This window comes from Anopheles merus, chromosome 3R, assembly GCF_017562075.2.
Source record: "Anopheles merus strain MAF chromosome 3R, AmerM5.1, whole genome shotgun sequence".
Classification (NCBI taxonomy): domain Eukaryota; kingdom Metazoa; phylum Arthropoda; class Insecta; order Diptera; family Culicidae; genus Anopheles; species Anopheles merus.
In genome coordinates this window covers 17907785-17927610 of record NC_054084.1, presented here as the reverse complement: position 1 = coordinate 17927610, position 19826 = coordinate 17907785, and the positions used below count along the sequence as shown (strand labels likewise).

Sequence of the window (19826 nt, the reverse complement as noted above, 5' to 3'; positions counted from 1 at the left end):
TCTATGGAACGAATCTTTACATTGACTCTTCTGATATTAGTATACGATGATCATGACTCTTCAACATCGTTTAATATTTTATCTATTGTGATTATCATTTGTAATGATTCTCCGATGACACATAAAGAATTTTCTCAAAAGAACCACAAAGATCTACATTGAAACAATCGTCGATTGTAAACAGCTCAGTACGGAGACGAAATGTCTGGTCAAATTAAAATCATTAAATAATCGACGAAACAGTAAAAACAAAACACATAATGCACATTTGCATATAAATAAAACACTTCCCCACGGGCGAGAGGTTAGGTAACAGGTTTAATGGCGTCTATTTCCCATCCTCTCTGAGTGACCACCATGTGCCGTCATTTGATATGGTTGGCGGGGTTTTCCGTTGTTTTTCATCTGTATTTCCCAGTGGTTTTAGCGCTGCCTTCAATTATATAATGGTAGAGCAGCTGGGAAACAACATTGCCTGTGAGATGTTATTACGATGAGGGTTATACGAATGAAATTGGTCAAATAAATAAAGACTCAATGTGATTACACCGTTTTTGAGCTCTGGTTTTGTGATAAACAGTGAAAAGCCTTGTATTAGTCCAAGGACTAAGGTCAAACTTAACAAACTCAATGTAACAATTCCTCCATGCCAACTGGAACTGTTTCAGCCATGCTTCTTAGCGCATGCAACAAGTAAATCCGAAATATTACAAAACACACAACAGGAAACGCAATCGAGCGAAAACAAAAAAAAAGGAACAATGTTTAAAAGAAAACAATAAACCAAACCAGCACAGCAAAGATGAAGGGGAAACAGTTTTGCAGAACTGTGAAAAAGGTGTGTTTTTTCTGCAAAACGGATTTAGAAACAAGTAACGATGTTTCACACTCGCTTTGCAAAACGTTTGCGCCGCGTATGCAGCCGGTGCCGCAGCCGCTGCCACCGTCACGTAAAATTGCGAAAATTGCAAACACACACGCTTATGACGGGCCAGCATTGGCGGGCGCGCTTCTTTGCCATGCATTCGAATCACGCTGGTGCGTGCCGTGCTCCTGTACCTGAGTCTATTTTTAAGAAAGCGAAGCTTAGCCTCTAGCGGGATATCGTGAATGACGTAGCTACGATCGCCACTGCATTGCACCATTGAGCAGCATCACGCCCGAACAGCACGCGGAGGGGAAGAGGGGAGAAGCGGAGGGCGGTTTTTGGTAGACGAAGGGCAGCACTCGGATTAGGGGTCGTTTTATTGAGAGGTTTTTGGTGGTGGTGTTGGTGGTTGTTGTGGTCGTTGTTGTTGCGCATTTGCCGGTGCAGTGAGCAGAAGTTTATGCGTACGGCATACGGGAGGTTACAAAATCATACGCAAATACACACGCAAGAAATATTCACATTTTGGGGAATAGAAATTTGCACACGCCATAGAAAAAAAAAACAAAAGGAATAGAAAGACAAGAAAGAAGAGGAATCAAAAGACTTATTGTAGTAGTAGAAGAGAGCAAGAAAGAGATATAGAGCGTAATTTGCATAAAACACGTTGGTTATTTAGAATTTGCCAGTATGTTCCCTGCTACACGACCGCTACTAGGAGGAAGTGTGCCGGCTAATTACCTTTGAATGATGGCCGGCGTGTTGGACAGTGGTCCCCGGACTGTGGTGTGGTCGCTACCGCTCTCCACCTTGATCGGTACGATGCGCACATTTGTCACCTGCTGGCCCTGCTGGGTCGGTGTGGACTGCTGCATGCGCTGCTGCTGGGCCTGCGGATGCATCGGATGATGCATCGGTGGCGTTTGTGGTGGCGCATAGTGCTGGTGGTGCTGGTAGTGCGGATGGGGCTGCCCGGTCGGCGTCGGCGGGTAGCTGATGTTGTTGTAGCCTTGGTTCACGAAATGGTTCGGATTGGTAAACATGGCGGTTGGTGTTGTGAATCCTGCGTGAAAATCGTAATCAAAAGGGGCCGAGTTAGCGTACGAGTAGGAGAGCGAAAAGGCGAATCAATCGTCGCTGTCGTTACCACTGTGCGGGGTCGCAAAACCGACCGCGATCGGGGACTGCATGCTGCTCTGCGCGCTGGCCGGACCGTACTGAGCGCTGGGGCTGTAGTAGGGCGGCGGTGCAAACGTCGGAGCAGTGACGGGCGCCTGTACCGGAGACTTTTCGATCTGTATCGGTATGATACGTTCCTGCGGGGAAGAAGAACAATGAAGGTTCATAGAAAAAATCGTGCTCTAGAAGTACTTTGTAATGTAATGGTATTATAGTAGACTTCTTTAAGACCAAATGTAATTCGAATCATATCTAGATCATCCTTCAGATGCTCACTTACATCTGATAGAAGATGCTGCCACTGAGAGGGCTACAGTTTTACTCAACTTAACGTAATACAGACACGCACATAGTTATATATTCATCCGTTCGAAATTTAGCTTCTTCTTCTATTTAGCGTAAACGTCTTACGGGGACATGTCAACCTATACAGGCTTTCGAGACTTTATTCAGTACCACGCAGCCGGTTAGTCAAGTTCTTGCTATGGGAGGACGGTTCATAAGAGGATCGAACTCATGACGGCCATGTTATTAAGTCGTGCGAGTTGACGACTGTAATTTAGCTATGAAGGACGGAGTCACAGTTGTGTGGAGTAGGAGTTGTGTGGATTCCGACTCCAGTCGACTCAGTTGAACTCCGATTCCGAGCGACTTCGAGTCCGGATGACTCCAACTCCGATTCTAACTTCGACCTCGGACTACTCCGGGCAGCTCCGGATAATGGAGGTCGGTCCTACATTCCGGAGTCGGTTCCGAAATCGTTGGAGTCAGATCGGAATTGAGTATGGATTTTTGCCAATTGTACCCATCACTACTCTTATTGCGTCTATCTCTCAAGGTTTCCCATATGTGGAATATTCTTGCTCAAAACATGAATACAGGTTTTTACAGGAGTTCTCATAGCTGTGGGACACTTTATTGACTCCTTCTTACGTTAAATAAACTTAAAGTAATGGGAATTGTACTATGTAGCACCCTTGTTGGACAAATCCAATAGGAGTTTCCAAGGAGCCTGTCCATGAATGGGGCCATTGACTTCAATTTCCATCATATGTCATATTATGTATGACATATATCATATATGACATACATCTTAAGTTCACTTCCCATAAGAAAGAGTCAAGGAAGTGTCCCATAACCATGAATCAGGTAGAATGGATGGTTTAAACAGGGATTCAATTTATGACTAAGTCTTAGCCAGTTCTTTTAGCAAGTGGTATTGTCCACTCTTTCATTGACTCCATAAAACTGGTATTTGGGTGGATATTCCCATGCAATATGCAAGGATAGACAAGACTAAATTTTATCCAAAACCCTTGAAAGGGGTCCAATATGATCGTAAGTTTCGTAATTCAAGGACCACTCTTGTGCATATTGTAACTCTTTCCTTAACAGCTTTATTGCAATTTTCCCTAAATTGAATATCTTCACCTACCTTTTGCGTTCCTGCCGGCGACTGAGTGGAGTACACGGGTTGTGCCTGCGCGTACACTGGTGCTTGCTGTGGATAGCCACGGTTCACGGGCATGGTAACCGTGCTGGACACGGTACCCGCTGTTGGGAGGCCCCCGGTGGCCCGACCCGTTTGCTGCTGCTGCTGCTGCTGCTGCGCCGACGCCGTACCAGTCTGCTGGTGCTGGACCGGGTTGGACACATCGGCCGCCGGTGCTGCCGAGCGGTTGCTGTTCGGTGTGAGCGGTTGCGACGGTACGGCCTGCCTAGCCGACACCGCGGTCGGTGCTGTGACGATAGAATCAACCGGTTTACTAGTGGCGGCGACACTCTCCTTCGCGACACTGGGCGCCCGCGGCGACCCGGATGTAGATGAGGCCGGTGGTTTCGATGACTGCTCCTGTTCGACCGACTGTTCCGGTGACTGTGTGGCGTTCGTGTTGGTGGTCGAGTCCTGCTCGTCCTTGTGCACCCATTCGGGCTGCTCCTTGAGGCTATTGTGCCGGGACGACATCCATGGCGGACTCGCTTGGGTTAAGAGACTTTGCTTACTATTGGCAAACACCTCGTGTATGGGCGGTATGTACAGCGAGCCAAGGGCCTGTGCCGCCGGCCGCTGCGTGCTAGTCGGTTTGGCCGATGATGGGGACTGAATAGGGGAGCCGGAGGATGAGGCGGATGACACGGATGGGGACACACCGGACGGCTGAGCTGTGTCTTTGTGTGACGATGATGAGGATGATGCATGTGGTGGTGGTGGCGGCGGTGGAGGCGCAGCTGCGGCCTTGACGCCTGCCGTCTGTTCCTTGCCAGCGCTGCCGCCCCCCGGCTGGTGTAGTGGTGTTGGTGTGGTACTGCCACTGTACTGATTGCTCGTGGACACAGGCGAAAGGGATGGTTTGGGGCGAACGGGTGGTGGTGGGGGTGGTGGTGGCGAGTCTTTGGTGGCGGGCGGATGGGCGGACACTTTGGTCGGGGTGATCGGTGGTGGAAGGTTGGCCGGCACCGGACTCTGCCCGTACACGGGCGGCGTCTTGATCGACGATGAGCCGCGCGACCCGCTCTCGTGCGGTACAGTTAGATTGGATGGGCTGGGTGAGCGGTGGTGGTGCTGTGCCAATGGGTGGTCCCCGCGGACCGTGAGCTCGTCGGTGCGATTGAATGTGTTTTTAGCAACTGGAATGATAGCGATTGTACAAAATGGCGCAGCCAAAGAATGGTGCAACAAAAAACAAACCGGTTAGTAACAAAAACACTCAAAGTGATGCTTTCTACTTGGAGAAGGAAAAGTTGGAAGATTATGAGCCACGATCGCGTGCCGTTTACCTTCGTCGTCCAGATCTCGGTTGGTGTAGCTGTAGCTGGGCGGAACGGGCCGTGGAATCTGTTGCGGCCGCTCGTCCTGCTGCTTCTCCCGCCGGTACTCCTCGATCCAGAAGTCATTCTTCGGCTGCGGTCGTGGCGCTTTGCGCAACGCGGCCATCGGGTTCGGGGGGATCTTTATTTCCGGCCGCATGCCCATCGGCGGCGGCTCGAAGCTCTGTGGTCGGGGGGATTTGCGAGCGTCCGAGCTGCTGGCGGTGGGCTGGGCCGGACCGGGCGGTGGCGGTGGTGGCGGGATCGATCGATTGCCACCGTTCGATGGCAGTACGCGGCCCGTTGGCGGTGGCGGTGGCGGTGGTGCCGGTGGTCCTGTAGGAAATACCTGGAACGGCATACCCATGGCCGCCGCACCGAGCGTTGCCGCCGGTGAGACGGAGCTGTTGTTGCCGTTGCTGCTGCTAGTGCCATTGCTGCTGTAGCTGGAGCCATTGTTCTGTGAGAAGGCGGAAGCGTTACATGACTATTTTGCACATACATAAATGGACCATCCATTACCTGTGCCAATGGCGACACTTTGGGCTGACCGGTGACACCTTCCGAGTTGGCGTTGCGCGATATCCGCTTTGCCATGCGGGGCGATTTGATCTGGGACAGATCGATCCCGCCCGGTGTGTAGGTGAACGGTTGCTTGTCCCGCCGCATCATCGCATTCTGTACGCAGGCCGGCGGTTCCGCCGGCAGCTGTGCCTGTATCCGGCGGGCCGAGTTGCCGATCGTCGACTGCGGGGGTCCACCGTAGCTGTTTCAATGAAAAAAAGAAGAGAAAAAGAAAACAGTAGAGAATAATGTTTTAAAAAATGGCAAACACACGCATTTGGAAAAAGGGAAGATGAGATCAACATAAACAGCGGTTCGTTTATTTATACGCCGCATGTGCGCGCTGTGCCACAAACGCATAAACCAACACAGCAACGCGAAACTCCTCCTGGCAGCGCGTTCGATCTGTTTTCGGGCAGTGTGGTTTTTTTTATTTGAAAATTCTCAGAAAATGAATGGAAAAACAGACACTTTGCATTGACCCATTTAGCACGGCCAGGAAGGTTTTCTTTTGGCCAGAAATTTAAGGATGAAAAATGGAAAATCAACCATTCGTGTTGGTCAGCGCTGGTGGAACAGGGAGCTATTTATAAATCTAACAAAGACGAGCGATGAGTTGTGTGGAAATTGCGGTGTGTGAGCAGTTTTGGAGTCACTTGTCATTAGAAATAGAGCTCTGTTGGTTAATATACATTGAAGTCTCTTCAACAAGTATTGCATCATTCTACATACAGTTTTGGCGCTTTTGTTAATTAATTCAAATACTAACACGTAACAAATAGTAGAAGAAAACACAGAAATCGCATGATGACCACAGGAACTATTCGGAAATGAATCAATAACTAAAATAAGGGTACTTTAAGCAAGTAATATTTTGAAATATGTATTTTTTAATAAAAATGTCTAAGCTAGAAGATGGTTTGTTTAACAAGTGTTTAAATATTTTAGCCGACGCATTGATCTCCAAAATAAACGCTACTTCGTTTATAGTCCCTAGAGAGATCTTCGTATCAAATCAACTCGATATCGAACCGCAATATCTAAGAATATCTCTCCAAGCTACAGATTCATTTGAGACTCACCTTAGAGAGCGTTCACTGAATTGAATAATTAACCTTAAAATCTAACAACACATAAACAAGTAAATTTAAAATTGCCCTAATTCATATTCATTCAAATCTGGACCCCAAACCATCTGGTGTACATTAAAATTTGACCCAATTTTCACGCTTTCAGACCACACAGTAACACAGTGTTCTACCGCCCGTTTTCGTACGGCTCTGCTGCTGTTTTGTGGTAGGCGTAAAGCTTAGTCGCTCCCTCAAATCGACCCGCTGACATGTTTATTCTGGTGTTGTTGAACTTCATGCCGACACTTTGTGTACTGTGGCCGGGCGGACACATACACCGTAAAAGATTGCATTAATTTTTGTCACCCAGGTTTTGTACAGATCTCCGTTTGGGACAAAAAATCAACAAAAAAAACTTCCCGTCACGATCATCCATCATAGCCACTTGCAAAGCACCCACGGCCGTCTTTCGCCCGGGTGCGGATCGGCGTTACCTTGTAGCTATCATCGACTCGATCGCAACAATTAGGTTAAGTGGTTCCGCGATGCGCGTGCGGTGCGTGACCGAACAGAAATATCGGTCATCGGTGTTGCGTACATCATCATCGGTGCGAAAACGAACGAAAAACAACCGACATTTGCACGTCCATCTGGGATTTTGGGTGTCGGGCGGGCGAGGATGGTTTACGTTTTTGTGTTACGCAAAGGAACACAAACCTGCTCAAATGTCCTCCCGACCAGAATGTTGGTAGGTCATTCTGACACTGTATGACACTGCATCGCTGTCAACTTTCCGGTGGGTCTTCCTTCTGAGCGGAACCTGCCTGACACTAGCGGAACACCACTCAACACGTGCTAAGAGAGGGCGCCTTTCCCACTCAAATTACTGAACCGACATTCACACCGGGGCGCCATTAGTCTGCCGCTCGGGATGAAAGCAATACAAAAATAGTCATTTTCTTGTAGTGCAATTTTGCGCCTGACCCGATCAACCATTTCCGAGTTGCTTCAGGAACCGAGTGGGTCGGACCGCTCGAGTGCATCTGCGTAGGGTGCGATAATTTTGGTTTCTATTTATGCATTTTTTTTTTGTTTCTTGTCACTTTGGCACGTCACACCACCTCCCGACGTCAGGAAATGTTAGGAAAAGTCGGAAGAAGCGTGACAAAAGTAGGATAGGCTTTTATCGCTAGTAGCTTCGCGACGGTATGTCTCGGCACCTTGTGAACGCGACAAGGGTAATGCAGCGCGGATCACATGCCCCGTTTGAACTGGTTCGTAATTTATGATGCACTAAAACGTGGCGAAAAGTATTCGCTTACCGTGGGGAAGATCTTCCTGATTGCATCCCTGCCCCTCGACGGGGAGTGTCCCGTTGTCGTGGAGCGGGGGGGAATTTATCGCATCATGCTAAAATTAAGCTAACGATTGTTTTGTTCCGAGTTGTCTTTTTATTTATTTTTTTCATACTCTTCGTATTATACGTTAATGCATTTCACTTTGTTGAATGAAAATTGCATTGGAGACTTGGGAGCATCAAGATGGCAAGTCCCAGCGGAATCGAGTGTAATTGGGTTAATTGACTTTCGCTCTTGAAACAGCGAAATTACTTAGCTTTATTGAAACCACAAGTACCGATTGAGTGATGGCGAGATAAAAAGTGGGCGCCATTTGTCATTAAGCCTTTTTATTATGTCAGTAATTTGCATGGAGTGTTAAATGATCACATAAAAATGCACTTTGCGGTTCTTACCAAACGCGCTTTGGTAAGAAACGTCATTTTAGTGATTAGAAAACGCCGCCGAAGGTACGGCGATTCAATTTTGAAACCATTCGTGCTTGTTTTTGATCCTGATATGCAAGTAATTCAATTATTAGAGGTCACGTAAAGCTGTATTTTAAACCGTGTTTGTTATGTATTGTAACGAGTAAAAGGAATAGATAATACATATGTTAAGTAATACCCAATGGTGTACAGTATGTATAGCAAACTGAAGCTTTTACAGTATATTTACATTACAAAAACATCATTTCTTCAGTCACTCAATTACACATCGATTGATGCTTTATACTTCATAAGCCAGTGATTACCTTGCAAAAAATCGCTATTTTATCACCATCTAGGTCCTTAGTCATCTCTAAATATTGCTCAGTCGGGCTAGGCATCATGTGGCTTTTCTTGGTATCGTTTTGTTCTTTGGAGTGTTTGTCGTATTACCAACACTTCGAAGTCTAATAATTCGCTGCTAAATACTATTTAATTTTCAAATCCTTGTATAATATGGTATGAAATAACAAGTAGGTAAAATTTTATTACTCTCCTGAACGAGTTTGTAAATAAAGAATTGATAAGAAAACAAATTTTTATAACAACGCCAAGCTGGAATATGATTGTCGTTATAATATGATACAAACTTCTACGAATGTTAAAAATAAAACTTTAAAATAACGGCTAGGCTGAATTCAGAAGGAATGCTAATTAGTAAGTCGTGAGCTAAATAGTTATCATTTTATCATTTAACAACGCTCACAGCTCAGGCTACATGTGGTTTGAATCAATTGCGGATAAAATGATAAAATAAATAAATTTATTACCGTTCAATTCCAATCAGAAATGCATCATTAGCTGTCTTTACAACATTTGGTATATAAAATAAACATTCAATTATTAGGGCTAACTAAATGATTTTTACTTATTGAAATACGACTGAACCCGTAGTGCCGTTGATTTGAATAAAAATAATTAATGTTAAACTAACTGCGACATAATAACTACAGCCCATAAATAAAACATCCTCTTCTCAATGTATTGCCAGATTATTTAGAATTTTTGGAATAAAAACATATTAAATGTGCCACGTATTTTTATTGAAGAAATTTATTTATATAAAAAAAATCATCAAACAAATCATTTCCTCTTGCTACAGACTGGTACAGACATTCAAAATATACACCTGCACACACACATACACATGTTCACCACACACATTTACTGGAGCGTAAATAACACAGCGCAAGCATTCTAACGATCGTGGGTCGACCATCATCATCATCAGGTGCCAGCAGGGAAACAGTTCTATTTAAGTAACCGCGAGCTGGGCAAAACAACAACGTCCACCAAACAAACCAAAACTAACACACACCCTAACGCGCGCTTCGAACTTTCCACGAGTTCAAGTTCATTTTCCATGGAAAACTTTCCATTCCCATGCCTTCCATTCCAAACCCCCAAATCCCCACGCAAATCGAACGGCGGGCACCCTTTCCCCGATTGAACGAACCAGCACGCCACTGGGTTTCCCTTTTCTTCCCCCGCCCATACTGTGGCGGCCCCCGATCCTTAACGGCGTGCGAAATGTTTAGACCATGAGTAACGCGCCAGGACGGTGAGGGCCACCGGTTTATAAATAGACCGATCCCTTTTTCATTCCTGTACCCGCCAATGCTTCGATTGCATTCCACCCCGATTGGTTTGGCTGACTGCAAAAAAACAAATAAATGATCGAGCAAATAAAAAAAAACCGGGAACCGGGGAGAAGACGGTGCATACCAAAACGGTGTCAAATAGCGGCCCTGTCGATCGTTAATTCATTTCACTCGTGCTTCGGAAAAGGGGTGCACAGGGCGCCTTTGTGCGCCTGCGTACGGAGCCGCCAAACGTTAAGGGGCCGTTTTAGAGTGTGTGGTCCGCGCGTCGGCTGCACAACTTTGTGGCGCGATCGAGTGGTACGGTTTAGGAGTTGTTTTTCCTCTATCGTTTTGCCATTGCTTTGAATGGAGTTGTAGTGTAAAGAAAAAGTGAAATTTTCTCTAAACCCATCAATTACTACCAAACAGAGCGACCTGCCGGCTTTTGAAGCTTCCCTTTTACTTCCTCGTTAGACCGGCCTAAGGATATCATTATCTGGCCGGGTGATGATTGACGTCCCGGTGTGCACTAGAGAAAGTAGCGAAACTGCTCCAAGCCAGCGCAAGCAACGCTTTCATACGCCCCGTGACCTTTTGAACCGGCGTGGGATGACTAATGGGCAGTAAAATGAGCGGCTGCCTAAAGCAGGCTAGTCGGTCCGGCAACGAAGCAAACGATTCTAGTCACGGATGCAATATACAAATACGGGTAAATATACTTCCGCCCCTGGCCACCATTCCGTGACTGTTGTTTGGTCCGAAAAAAACGTCCAACGGCCAAATTAGTTTAGCTGCAACGGGCAAACGGCACACCACTGCGGTGTAAAACCGGACCACGAACGAAAGCAGGGTTGGGGGCGGCAGCACATAAACCCTAGCGGGGCCGAAGAAAAACAGGTTCAATATTTAAACCATGACTCATGCCACGGGGCCCAGTATGGGAATGCATTTAATTCCCTTATACGCTGCAATCGTTCTTGTCGGTTTCCCAGTGTGCGTGTGTGTATGTGGCAAAGAGCGTCACGGCAGACAGACCCGGCACGGTGTAACTAATTTGGGACGTTTTAAATGCCTTTCCTCTTCTTCGCCAAAAGATTGCTCCCAAGTAGCGAGTGGGGCTGTTGGCGTTGCTGTTGTTCTGGGGAGCAGCAGCATGAGAAACTGGCGGTGGCGAGTGAAAGAATTTTAAGGTGTGAGAATAGCGCCTGCAGCAAGAGAACCATTGTTCGGAAAAAGGTGTTCGGAAGTTGATGCGTTTCAGTGGCGAAACAGCAGAGCGTAAAAATGTGGCCATAAATTATGTTTTCTTTTCAGCGAGAAGGAATTAAATTAAATAATATTTGAAACAAGCAATAGCGTATGCCGGACAAGGTTCGTTTCCATTCTGAATCGTTCTCCTAGAACAATGAATAATTTTCTATTATATTTAACCGGATTAAATGGTCAAACAAGTTCTTGAGTTTTAAGCCAAAATGCGAAAAACCAGAAAATGAAGAAATCAAAGAGCAAAATAAAAATGTATTAAATTAAAAATTGATAAAATGAAAACATCACAAATAACATTGAAAAAGAGAAAGATAACACAAAAAGAAAACACTTGTAATAGGAAAAAGACAAAACAAGAATAAAAGAATGGGAAAAAAGCAAAAGGAAAATCATAAATAGAAGAAATAATTCATGGATATAGAGAAGCGCATAATGCATATGTCATGATCATGTCATTTCACTGATTAATCGCATAATATGACGAGAAAAATTAAAAATGCTCTTACACATTAATACGCTACATCAACTACGTTTCAACGGATTATGCATCAAAGATGAACAAGCCTTAAATTGCGACTTAAACAGGTCCTAAGGGAAAGTCGCGAACAGGATCGCGAGGTAGCTTATGAGAGGAAAAGTAAGTCTTCTGCTCGGGGAATTTCAATCGATACGAGAGTACAACATGTAACAGTGTCCTAAAAATCCACTAAAACTTTAAATAAACACTTAAATTGACTCCTTCAACTCATATCGGCTGCACACTTGTCTGTAAATAAACAGCGAGAGCAATGCATTTGTGAGCAATTATTCATATGACACATACACACAAAGCTGTACGCGATCGTTGAAACAAGAGATAAAAAAAACACCCCTAACCATCCCTTCTCAAAGACAACGGCACAAAACCATCGTCCATCATCAATGTTTACACTCGTTTAGACCCGTGTGACACTATTTATGTTGCCCTGTTAGCGGGTCGCCCCGATCCCGGCTATCCGATGGCAAATTCCTGGCCCCGTTCCGTTCAAGTTCAACACGTTCGTCCCCGCTGGGCCCCGTAACACAATCCGCACCCATAGCATCTCCCTTTATTCTACCATCCGCCCCAGGCTTCCGCGTACCATTAGCAGCAGCAGGGCAAGTGACATGACAATCTCTCGCAAAGTAGTATAAACAATCTGCGATTAACCTTGAAATCTAAGCATTCGCGGGTCGCCATTTACCGGGTCGTCTCCACACCCTCACAGGACGACCGGTGTCCGGTGTCCCCAAGAACCGTTTGTCGCCCTCGCTGTACATGTACAACCTTAAGGAAAAGTTTGGGGGAAAAACTCATGAGTTTTAAAAATACATCACCGAAAGTGGTTCCTCTAACCACACTTTTCTCTAGACCGTTCCCTTACAAGCCAGAGCAGGTTTCAATTCAATGTCCACCAGCGTTGTACACCTACGCTTCCGGCCGTTTTCTGACCGCTTTGAACGAGAAAGACACGATCAACGGAGGTAGGCTTAAAGGCGCGTGATCGTCTCCTTGCGTGCCGTTTGATACGGCAAACATAAACACAGACACACATACACACACACTCGCACAAATCAGGATAAAGAAATGGCCAGTCTGCTCAGTCAGCGCGGCCAATTTCAACCGGTCCCAAAACCGGGCCCAACCTCAAACAAGTTCTCAACCTAAGCCTATCCAGCGAAAAGTAAGCTGCTTACTGCGCGATCTATCGCGAGTAGAAGCGACGACATTTCCGTCCCACTTCCAGCAGTGTGTGCTGTGAAAGTAAGCCAAGACTGGGGCCGCAATCTCGTGCCTCAAAGCGAGCAAGTGAAAAGATGACTTTGTTGCAGTGTGGTGCACGCAAAGTTTTGCAAAGCTGCACCAATAACCACTAACCTCTCGGGCGTACACATTTTCACCACCAGCTGTTGTGCTAAATGTTACTGCCAGCCTGGGATTTGTGTAATTCATCATCATAATCTCCCCCTCCGGCATCACCTACTCAGCTGAGCCGACAGCTTCCGAGCCGACTCTGGCAATGACCAGCATTGGAGGAAGTAAAGCCATAAGCAAACTCGTGGCCCTGACGCCATCACACTTGGAACGAGCACACCAGAGCGCGCGCGACACTTAGGCAAAACGCTCATATAGCTCACGTCGGTGCCGGAGATCGGCTGGCGCCACTATCGATGACGCTCCGACGCTGTTTTTAGCAAACGGCGTCATCGGAGGCCTAGATGCCTGCCTGTACCCTTTGATCGCCGCTGTCACTCGACGGCTCTCGACGCCGTAAATGGAACTGTCAATGAAACGTGGCCGCAATTTGTGGTCACCCTTTAGCTGATTATTCTCGTACTGGTTCCCGCGTGAACCTTCAAAAACATATGGCGGAAACTGCGTGCGTGCGTACGACAGCGGGCGCGCGCGCGCACACCTAACCGGGGAACCCGGAACAACACATAAATTCAAATGTGACTCCAAAAAATGATGCTTCTAATGGTATCTAAAGCTTCAAAACATTTGCCCGACAGATTGAGGTGAGGTGAGAAATATGGGTTTTATGGAGGTTAGTTTTATCTCGATCGTGTCTCGATTCGCGTTGGAGTGTATACAATGAACGATCGTTGTTGTTGATGATTTGCTGCTGGAACGATCGCACAAATTGTGGCAGCCGGTAGCCTTCGGGGAGATTGTTGATTTAAAGCTCTTCCTTTTTTTTCGCTTCAAAATTCGTTATGTAAACATGGTTTGCATGGTTTGGTTTTGGGACCGACGACGCAATGCAGGAAATTCCACAGACACTGAATCATAACACATCTGGATTGGCAATAGGTCAACCTGTCTTTTATACACAATTATTGTCTTCTTGATACATTGGTTACCATAACTAATAGTCTTTTGACCACAAAGAATCTTGAAATATTTAACATTTAACGTTGAATGATCACACTTTACTCTCCACCACCTAACTGCTCGAAACTCCACAACTACCATTCACAACGCTCAATCGTGATCGTCGGTAAACGTCAGCCAGTCATCGATCTTAATGGTTTCTTAAGTGTACAATAAAAATACGACACCACACCCAAGGGTCATCTCACCGAGCCCGACCCAGGCAGCCTGGAATCGAATTACTCACTTTTCCCCACCGAGGCCAAATCCCGTATCCTCCCGGACGCGGTACGCCGGATACGTCTGCAGTATTTCGTTCGCCTTGCCATTGTACGAGCCGAGCAGCTCGCGGTACTTCGAGTACACATGGCTCTTGAACTGTGGCGTCGTGGGAACGGCCGGTGCCGGACCGGGACCACTTTTCGTAATTGTTGTAATCGTTGCCATTACGGCTGGCTGCAGAGCACTGCACGCACGGGCAAGTTCTGCGCAGACACCTTTACAAACACAAACAAAACAGCACACAGCACCGAGCTTCGCGTGGGCAACAAAACGTCCCAGAGTCTCAGCAGATCTCAGGCGTTCGTGGTTGCGTCAACACGTTTGTCGATTGATATCGTGCGGCGAAAGGGATCGAATCGTGGTGAATGACATCAGGACACAGAAGAACACACACACACGCACACAAGCACACATGTAGGAACATGCACACGGCAACTAATGACCCCGAACCCACCCTCGTGTAGGGGAGAGTTCAAGAAACGCGTTGCAGAACACACCAGGAACGCTCCGAATGTCTGGCAGCACTTTCACGCATAACACGCTGATAATTTGCGTCACACTGTCGTTAGCAAACAAATTAGGGAGAACACAATCTCTGCCGTTTGACAACTTCAACTGACTGCAGGACCTAAGCTCTGCGTGCGATACGAAGTAAAAAATAAACCTCTCCGTGCTTGACGTCTGCCTGGGACGACTCGTTCCGGACGACTGTGAGTTGCGATCTGTCCTGAGACAGCGACTAGGGCGTCGTTGTGCTGCACACTGGAAGGGAAGACATTTGCTGAGATGCATTTTTGTTTTCGCTGCTGTTGCTGCTGCCCGTTGTTAGTTGATCTCCGTTTTACCGGCTTCTTCCGAAGTCAAGCTCCCACTCTCTCTCCCTCTCTTGAGAACTGGTTTGCAAAGGCTCGCTCTCTCGCTGGTACCTGACCTTAACATGTAACGCAAGGCAGCGGGCTACCGAAGCCTTCTGCACCCACTGGGCACGCAAGGGAGAACTGGGCGAGATCGATTAATTTCTACCATCCCCACTGTAGACCTCTTAAACGGTTTTTTCACCAGCAAACCCTCTTTCCCTGCCGTCTTACGGAGCTCGCTGACTGGGGCTGGCGAGGAAATGCAGCCACAAACACCGAAACACCGAAGAAAGTGATAAACGTTAAGTGCGCCCGAGAGTCATAAACCGGACCCGGGGGTCTGGCGGGCGAGATGCAATTGAAGCTGCATGCGTGGGGTGGAGTGGTCAAGTAAAAGGAGATCGCTCAGGTCAGGTTAGGCTCCACCGCCGATACGGAAACCCGGGGTGGCAGATGGGCCAGGCAAAATGTTATACCAGTACCTGGCCAAGTGCAGTGCGTGTTACAAAACGCTAAAGATGGGATGCTCGTCCACCATAAAGTGTGTCTCGTAAGGTGAGTATAACACTGGCCCATAGAGTCGACGGTTACGAAAGAGCAGCTCGTCGCTGCTTGCTGCTGTCGTTTGATTAGGCATCGTTAGAAATAAATGTTATTTAAAACGCCGATCTTCTACTTATCTAACACACGACGCAGTAACGTTTACTTGTAGTAAGCGGGAGTAGTGTTTTGTACGCGCAAGCGAAAGGAAATCAAGAAAGGTAACAGCAATAAAGAAGTGATCGTAAATTATATTGCTTAAGAAACATAAACAATTGAGTTACACTACTTCTGCTTTTCGTACATCAACCGTAATTGGTTCGAAAGTTAACCAAACCCTTTAGAAAGGGCTGACGACTTTATGTGAGCAATATTTAGTTGTGGAAGACTACTCAATGCTGTAACTTAGTTCGGATGAAAATTGAGCCATATCCGGTGCTGTAGAAGTCAATATACCACGCAATTTTAAAAGAATATCTTAGAATTCATATAAATTAAAATGAGTTTTAGAAAAAAAACAGTCACCTTAGAAAAAATCTTAATATGATCTCCAGATAAGAATCAAATGGTCCATTGATCCATTTGTTGATCGATTGAAGGCTTATGTATAGCTTTTCGTTTACTCTTGATTATTTATACAATATACTTATCAAAATATTAAGCTTTGATACGAAATGAAAGGATATTCTACCCGCCAACTCGTTTCCAACGCTTTTCTACAAAATAAAATACTATTAATGGTTAATGATAAATTTTAGTTTGTCGTCTTTCAAAATTGCTTAAACCTTGTGTTGCACAATGCGGTGGATCGAATGAAAAGATAATTTCAATGTTGGTACTATTAATATTCATACTACATTCGTTCAAATAGTTTTCGAATTCAAAATTCTTTCTTTTAGTATGCAATACAACGTTTCAGTGTTCTCATTGCTTTTAGTGACCAATGTAATGGTAATTGAATTGCCTACAATTCATATATAACATAAAAAAGCGAAAAAAATTAAATGCATTTTTAATTCTATAAATAACGGTCATGTTACTTAGAATAGTAAATTTAACTTACTATAGAACGTCTTAAAACATAAATATCTAAAATATCTTATTCAGATTTGCCATCTTTTGTTAGAGCATGAGTCGCTCAGCACTAGATTTTGAAATCCATCTGGACCAATGTTCTTAAAACATAGATAGACTTTCCATTTATAGATTACTTCATGTTCAATTGACAGCTTATAGCTTGTTTTCGTCGTTCAAAAATGCAGATAACAGCATTCAGCTCCACAATCTGATAAGGCAACGTTAAGAGTAAATCGCTATGAAAGAGTCTATCATCGCAAGACCTACGACGTTATGCCGATTAATCAACAATCATAAATTGAAGTTATCATGTAATTTGAAATCCATTAATTTACACTCTGAAAAGAAAGCTCTCTGACTACGAAACGCCCGCAGGGAACCGTTCCTGTTGTTTCCCATAAGGCATTTTGCGAGAGGATCAGGTTGTTGTGGAACTTCCTGATTCAGCAATACCCAGTCGTACACCGGAACTGACCGTAATGCACATAGCAAAAAGCACGATCACGATCGACCAGACGACTAAAACATAAAAAAAAACCTGCCCAACCGGGCACTCAACAACAGGCGCAGCACCTGCGTGCGTATGGAAAATCTATCCACAAGTCAGCTTTCAGTGCCTATCTGTCCCGTCCGTCCGTCCGTCCGTGCGTGCGTGCGTACGTCCGAGAGCCTGTTTTGCGCATGAATTCGCCAGGTTTTTTTGCTACGTGCGAAAGAAAACAACATGGGTGAGGAAAACTCTTCTTCGTAACCCTTCCCACCTCCTCTTCGGAACGACTCGTGACCACTCCTTCGTCTAAACGCGCACGAACCCACCCCAAGCGGAAAAGGTTGCTAGTGGTGGATAGACGGATGGTGTAAGCACTGCTTAACGACATCTTCCCAAGATCTTCGACACCTTCGGCACACCGACGGTGACACCGGTTTGTAAGCTAGCGGAAAACGGTTACGTGCGCGTAACAGCGTTCACCCTTGGGCTTGGCGGTCACGGACGGGACGGGCGAATATTGTTTATTGCTCAAGCTCAAGCTTTACCGTGCCGAAACGGTCACAGTCTTCGCCACAGTTGTCCCAACAACTTCCGGGAAAATCGAAAGTGTCAGCTGGTTTTGGCAGAGCCGTGCGGCCAGCATGTTAGCGCCGAGTACGCTAGCACCCGGCACAGATGGAAGGCGGAAGATGACGCGATTGAATCATGGCTATTTTCGATCATCCACACTTTTGAGGAGTGATGAAAGTTATCAACAAAAAGACAACCCTCGCAGATGTTACGGCTTGAGTAAAAAGAAAGAGCTGCCTTTGAGCATTGCACACACTCACACACATCATCAGAATGATCTGCGCGGCTGTCCGTGCGGTAAATCTTGCCGGATCGTGGCGCGGGAGTATTAAAAGTCAGATCTAACCAAAATTTTCCGAACTCGCGGTCGCACAGCCGTGTAGATGATAGTCAAACCAGACGCACGGTGAGGGAGCACACTTAACAAAAAAAAGGATGGCCTGAGAAAATCTGCCAAAACCTGTTGGTACCATCAATCTTCCGAATTGGACATCGAACGCCTAGCCGAACGCAAGTTAGCTGGCGTTCTGTATGTGTGTGGACAGTGCGTGTTTTTTTAGAGGGGTGTAGAAAGAAAGATGGTGCTTATTTTTAATCCCTACCGAGTGCGTTGCCACATCAAAAACGCCACCTTGCCTTGGTCTAGGCCCTACAGTCGATGTACGGTAGGGAAGAAGTTAGGGAAGGAAGTGCGTTAGGAAGATGTCACTGATCTCGTGATTTCTTGCTGTTTACAGCGTTGGACCTTGTTTGAATGAGCGTTTGTTGTTGTGTGTTTAGTTTGAGTTGTACTGAACTACGAAACTTTTGCTGAACAAGAGCTTCATGTTCTAATCACGGGACACAACGCACTTTAAATACAGTGAAGTCTCCTCACGGTGAAGGTTGAAAGGATCTTTGTACACCTTGAAGAAATATTTATCCAGGGGGAGAAAACTAACTGAACGTGTGGCCATGGAGTATCCAATAATTAACGTGTGGCCATGGAGTATCCAATAATTCTTATGTTTAATTAATCCACAACCTTTCCATGAACTGATATCTAATGATTAAGCTCTAAAGCATCCAAAGCCCACGTCTCATAAGCTATTTAAAGAAATTCACCTTATCTGAGAGAGAAATGTTTACAGCAAATGAGCAATTTATCTTGGAAAGAAGGCAGATTAGACACAGCCTTTACTGTAATTCCAACACTTCCTGCCCACTCATTTCCACTCGGAAATAAATCATATCCGTATGCGTGCACCAGCTACATTACGCCTAATAACATCTATCCGTTACCAGCAAGCGCCCTGTAACCGTTCAATTTGTGCACCTAATTGCATATGTCACACGGTGATCGCACCGTTTCCTACCACGTGCGTTCCATCTCGCAACACGCACAGGTGGGCGAAAGACTACTTAAGGCGAAATCTAGTATGCCGCTGCTGCGGTGACGGCACCAGTACACACGTTTGTGCCTATTAACGAACATATGTCCAAAAGGCAACACACATCATCGTCACCAACGCATTTTGCACTTTGTTCTCTGGTGGATAAAATTGGATCGGATTCGGTCGGATTCGGTTATTAAAAGCGCACTGATTCATCCATGCATTTATAGCGCACAAAGAAACATTTTACATGCGAGGAATAAATTTTACTGTCAACTGGCTGAATCAACTGCTTTGGAACGTGTGCTGCTCCTTTTCGGTGGTTGTTGTTTGAAGATGACAAATAGAGTAAACACACGGTGCACGAGGTCAGAATGAATTATCTGGTGAAATGCACTACGCCATAATATACACGGGACCGGGCAGAATCTAACAATGAAAGGGCCACTGACCGTCTTTTTTTCCTTTCGTCTCCCTTGTTGGCTACGCGTGACAATCGTTTGAGTCGAACAGCAGACCACCTGAAACTATCGAAAACATTCCGCGCAAGTCAGCTCGCAGTTGCGACGCAGAATGCATGG

General features: G+C 45.9%; 1 protein-coding gene across 7 annotated transcripts in view; it reads right to left on the bottom strand.

Moving 5' to 3' along the window:
- The window catches only part of LOC121597991, a 34894-nt gene that overhangs the window by 12296 nt on the left and 2772 nt on the right, over window positions 1–19826 (bottom strand). For 4 of the 7 annotated variants that reach the window (XM_041924397.1, XM_041924394.1, XM_041924398.1 and 1 more), the window contains exons 1-7: window positions 14304–15016; window positions 5378–5621; window positions 4826–5315; window positions 3483–4675; window positions 2016–2184; window positions 1610–1931; window positions 1060–1131 (exon numbers count right to left, since the gene is read on the bottom strand). In XM_041924397.1, coding sequence (XP_041780331.1) covers window positions 1060–1131; window positions 1610–1931; window positions 2016–2184; window positions 3483–4675; window positions 4826–5315; window positions 5378–5621; window positions 14304–14503 — 2690 coding nt within the window. In that variant the 5' untranslated portion in view covers window positions 14504–15016. Of the gene's footprint in view, window positions 1–1059; window positions 1132–1609; window positions 1932–2015; window positions 2185–3482; window positions 4676–4825; window positions 5316–5377; window positions 5622–14303; window positions 15018–19826 lie in introns of those variants that run through there. The other 3 variants (XM_041924400.1, XM_041924401.1, XM_041924399.1) reach the window with 3 other exon arrangements.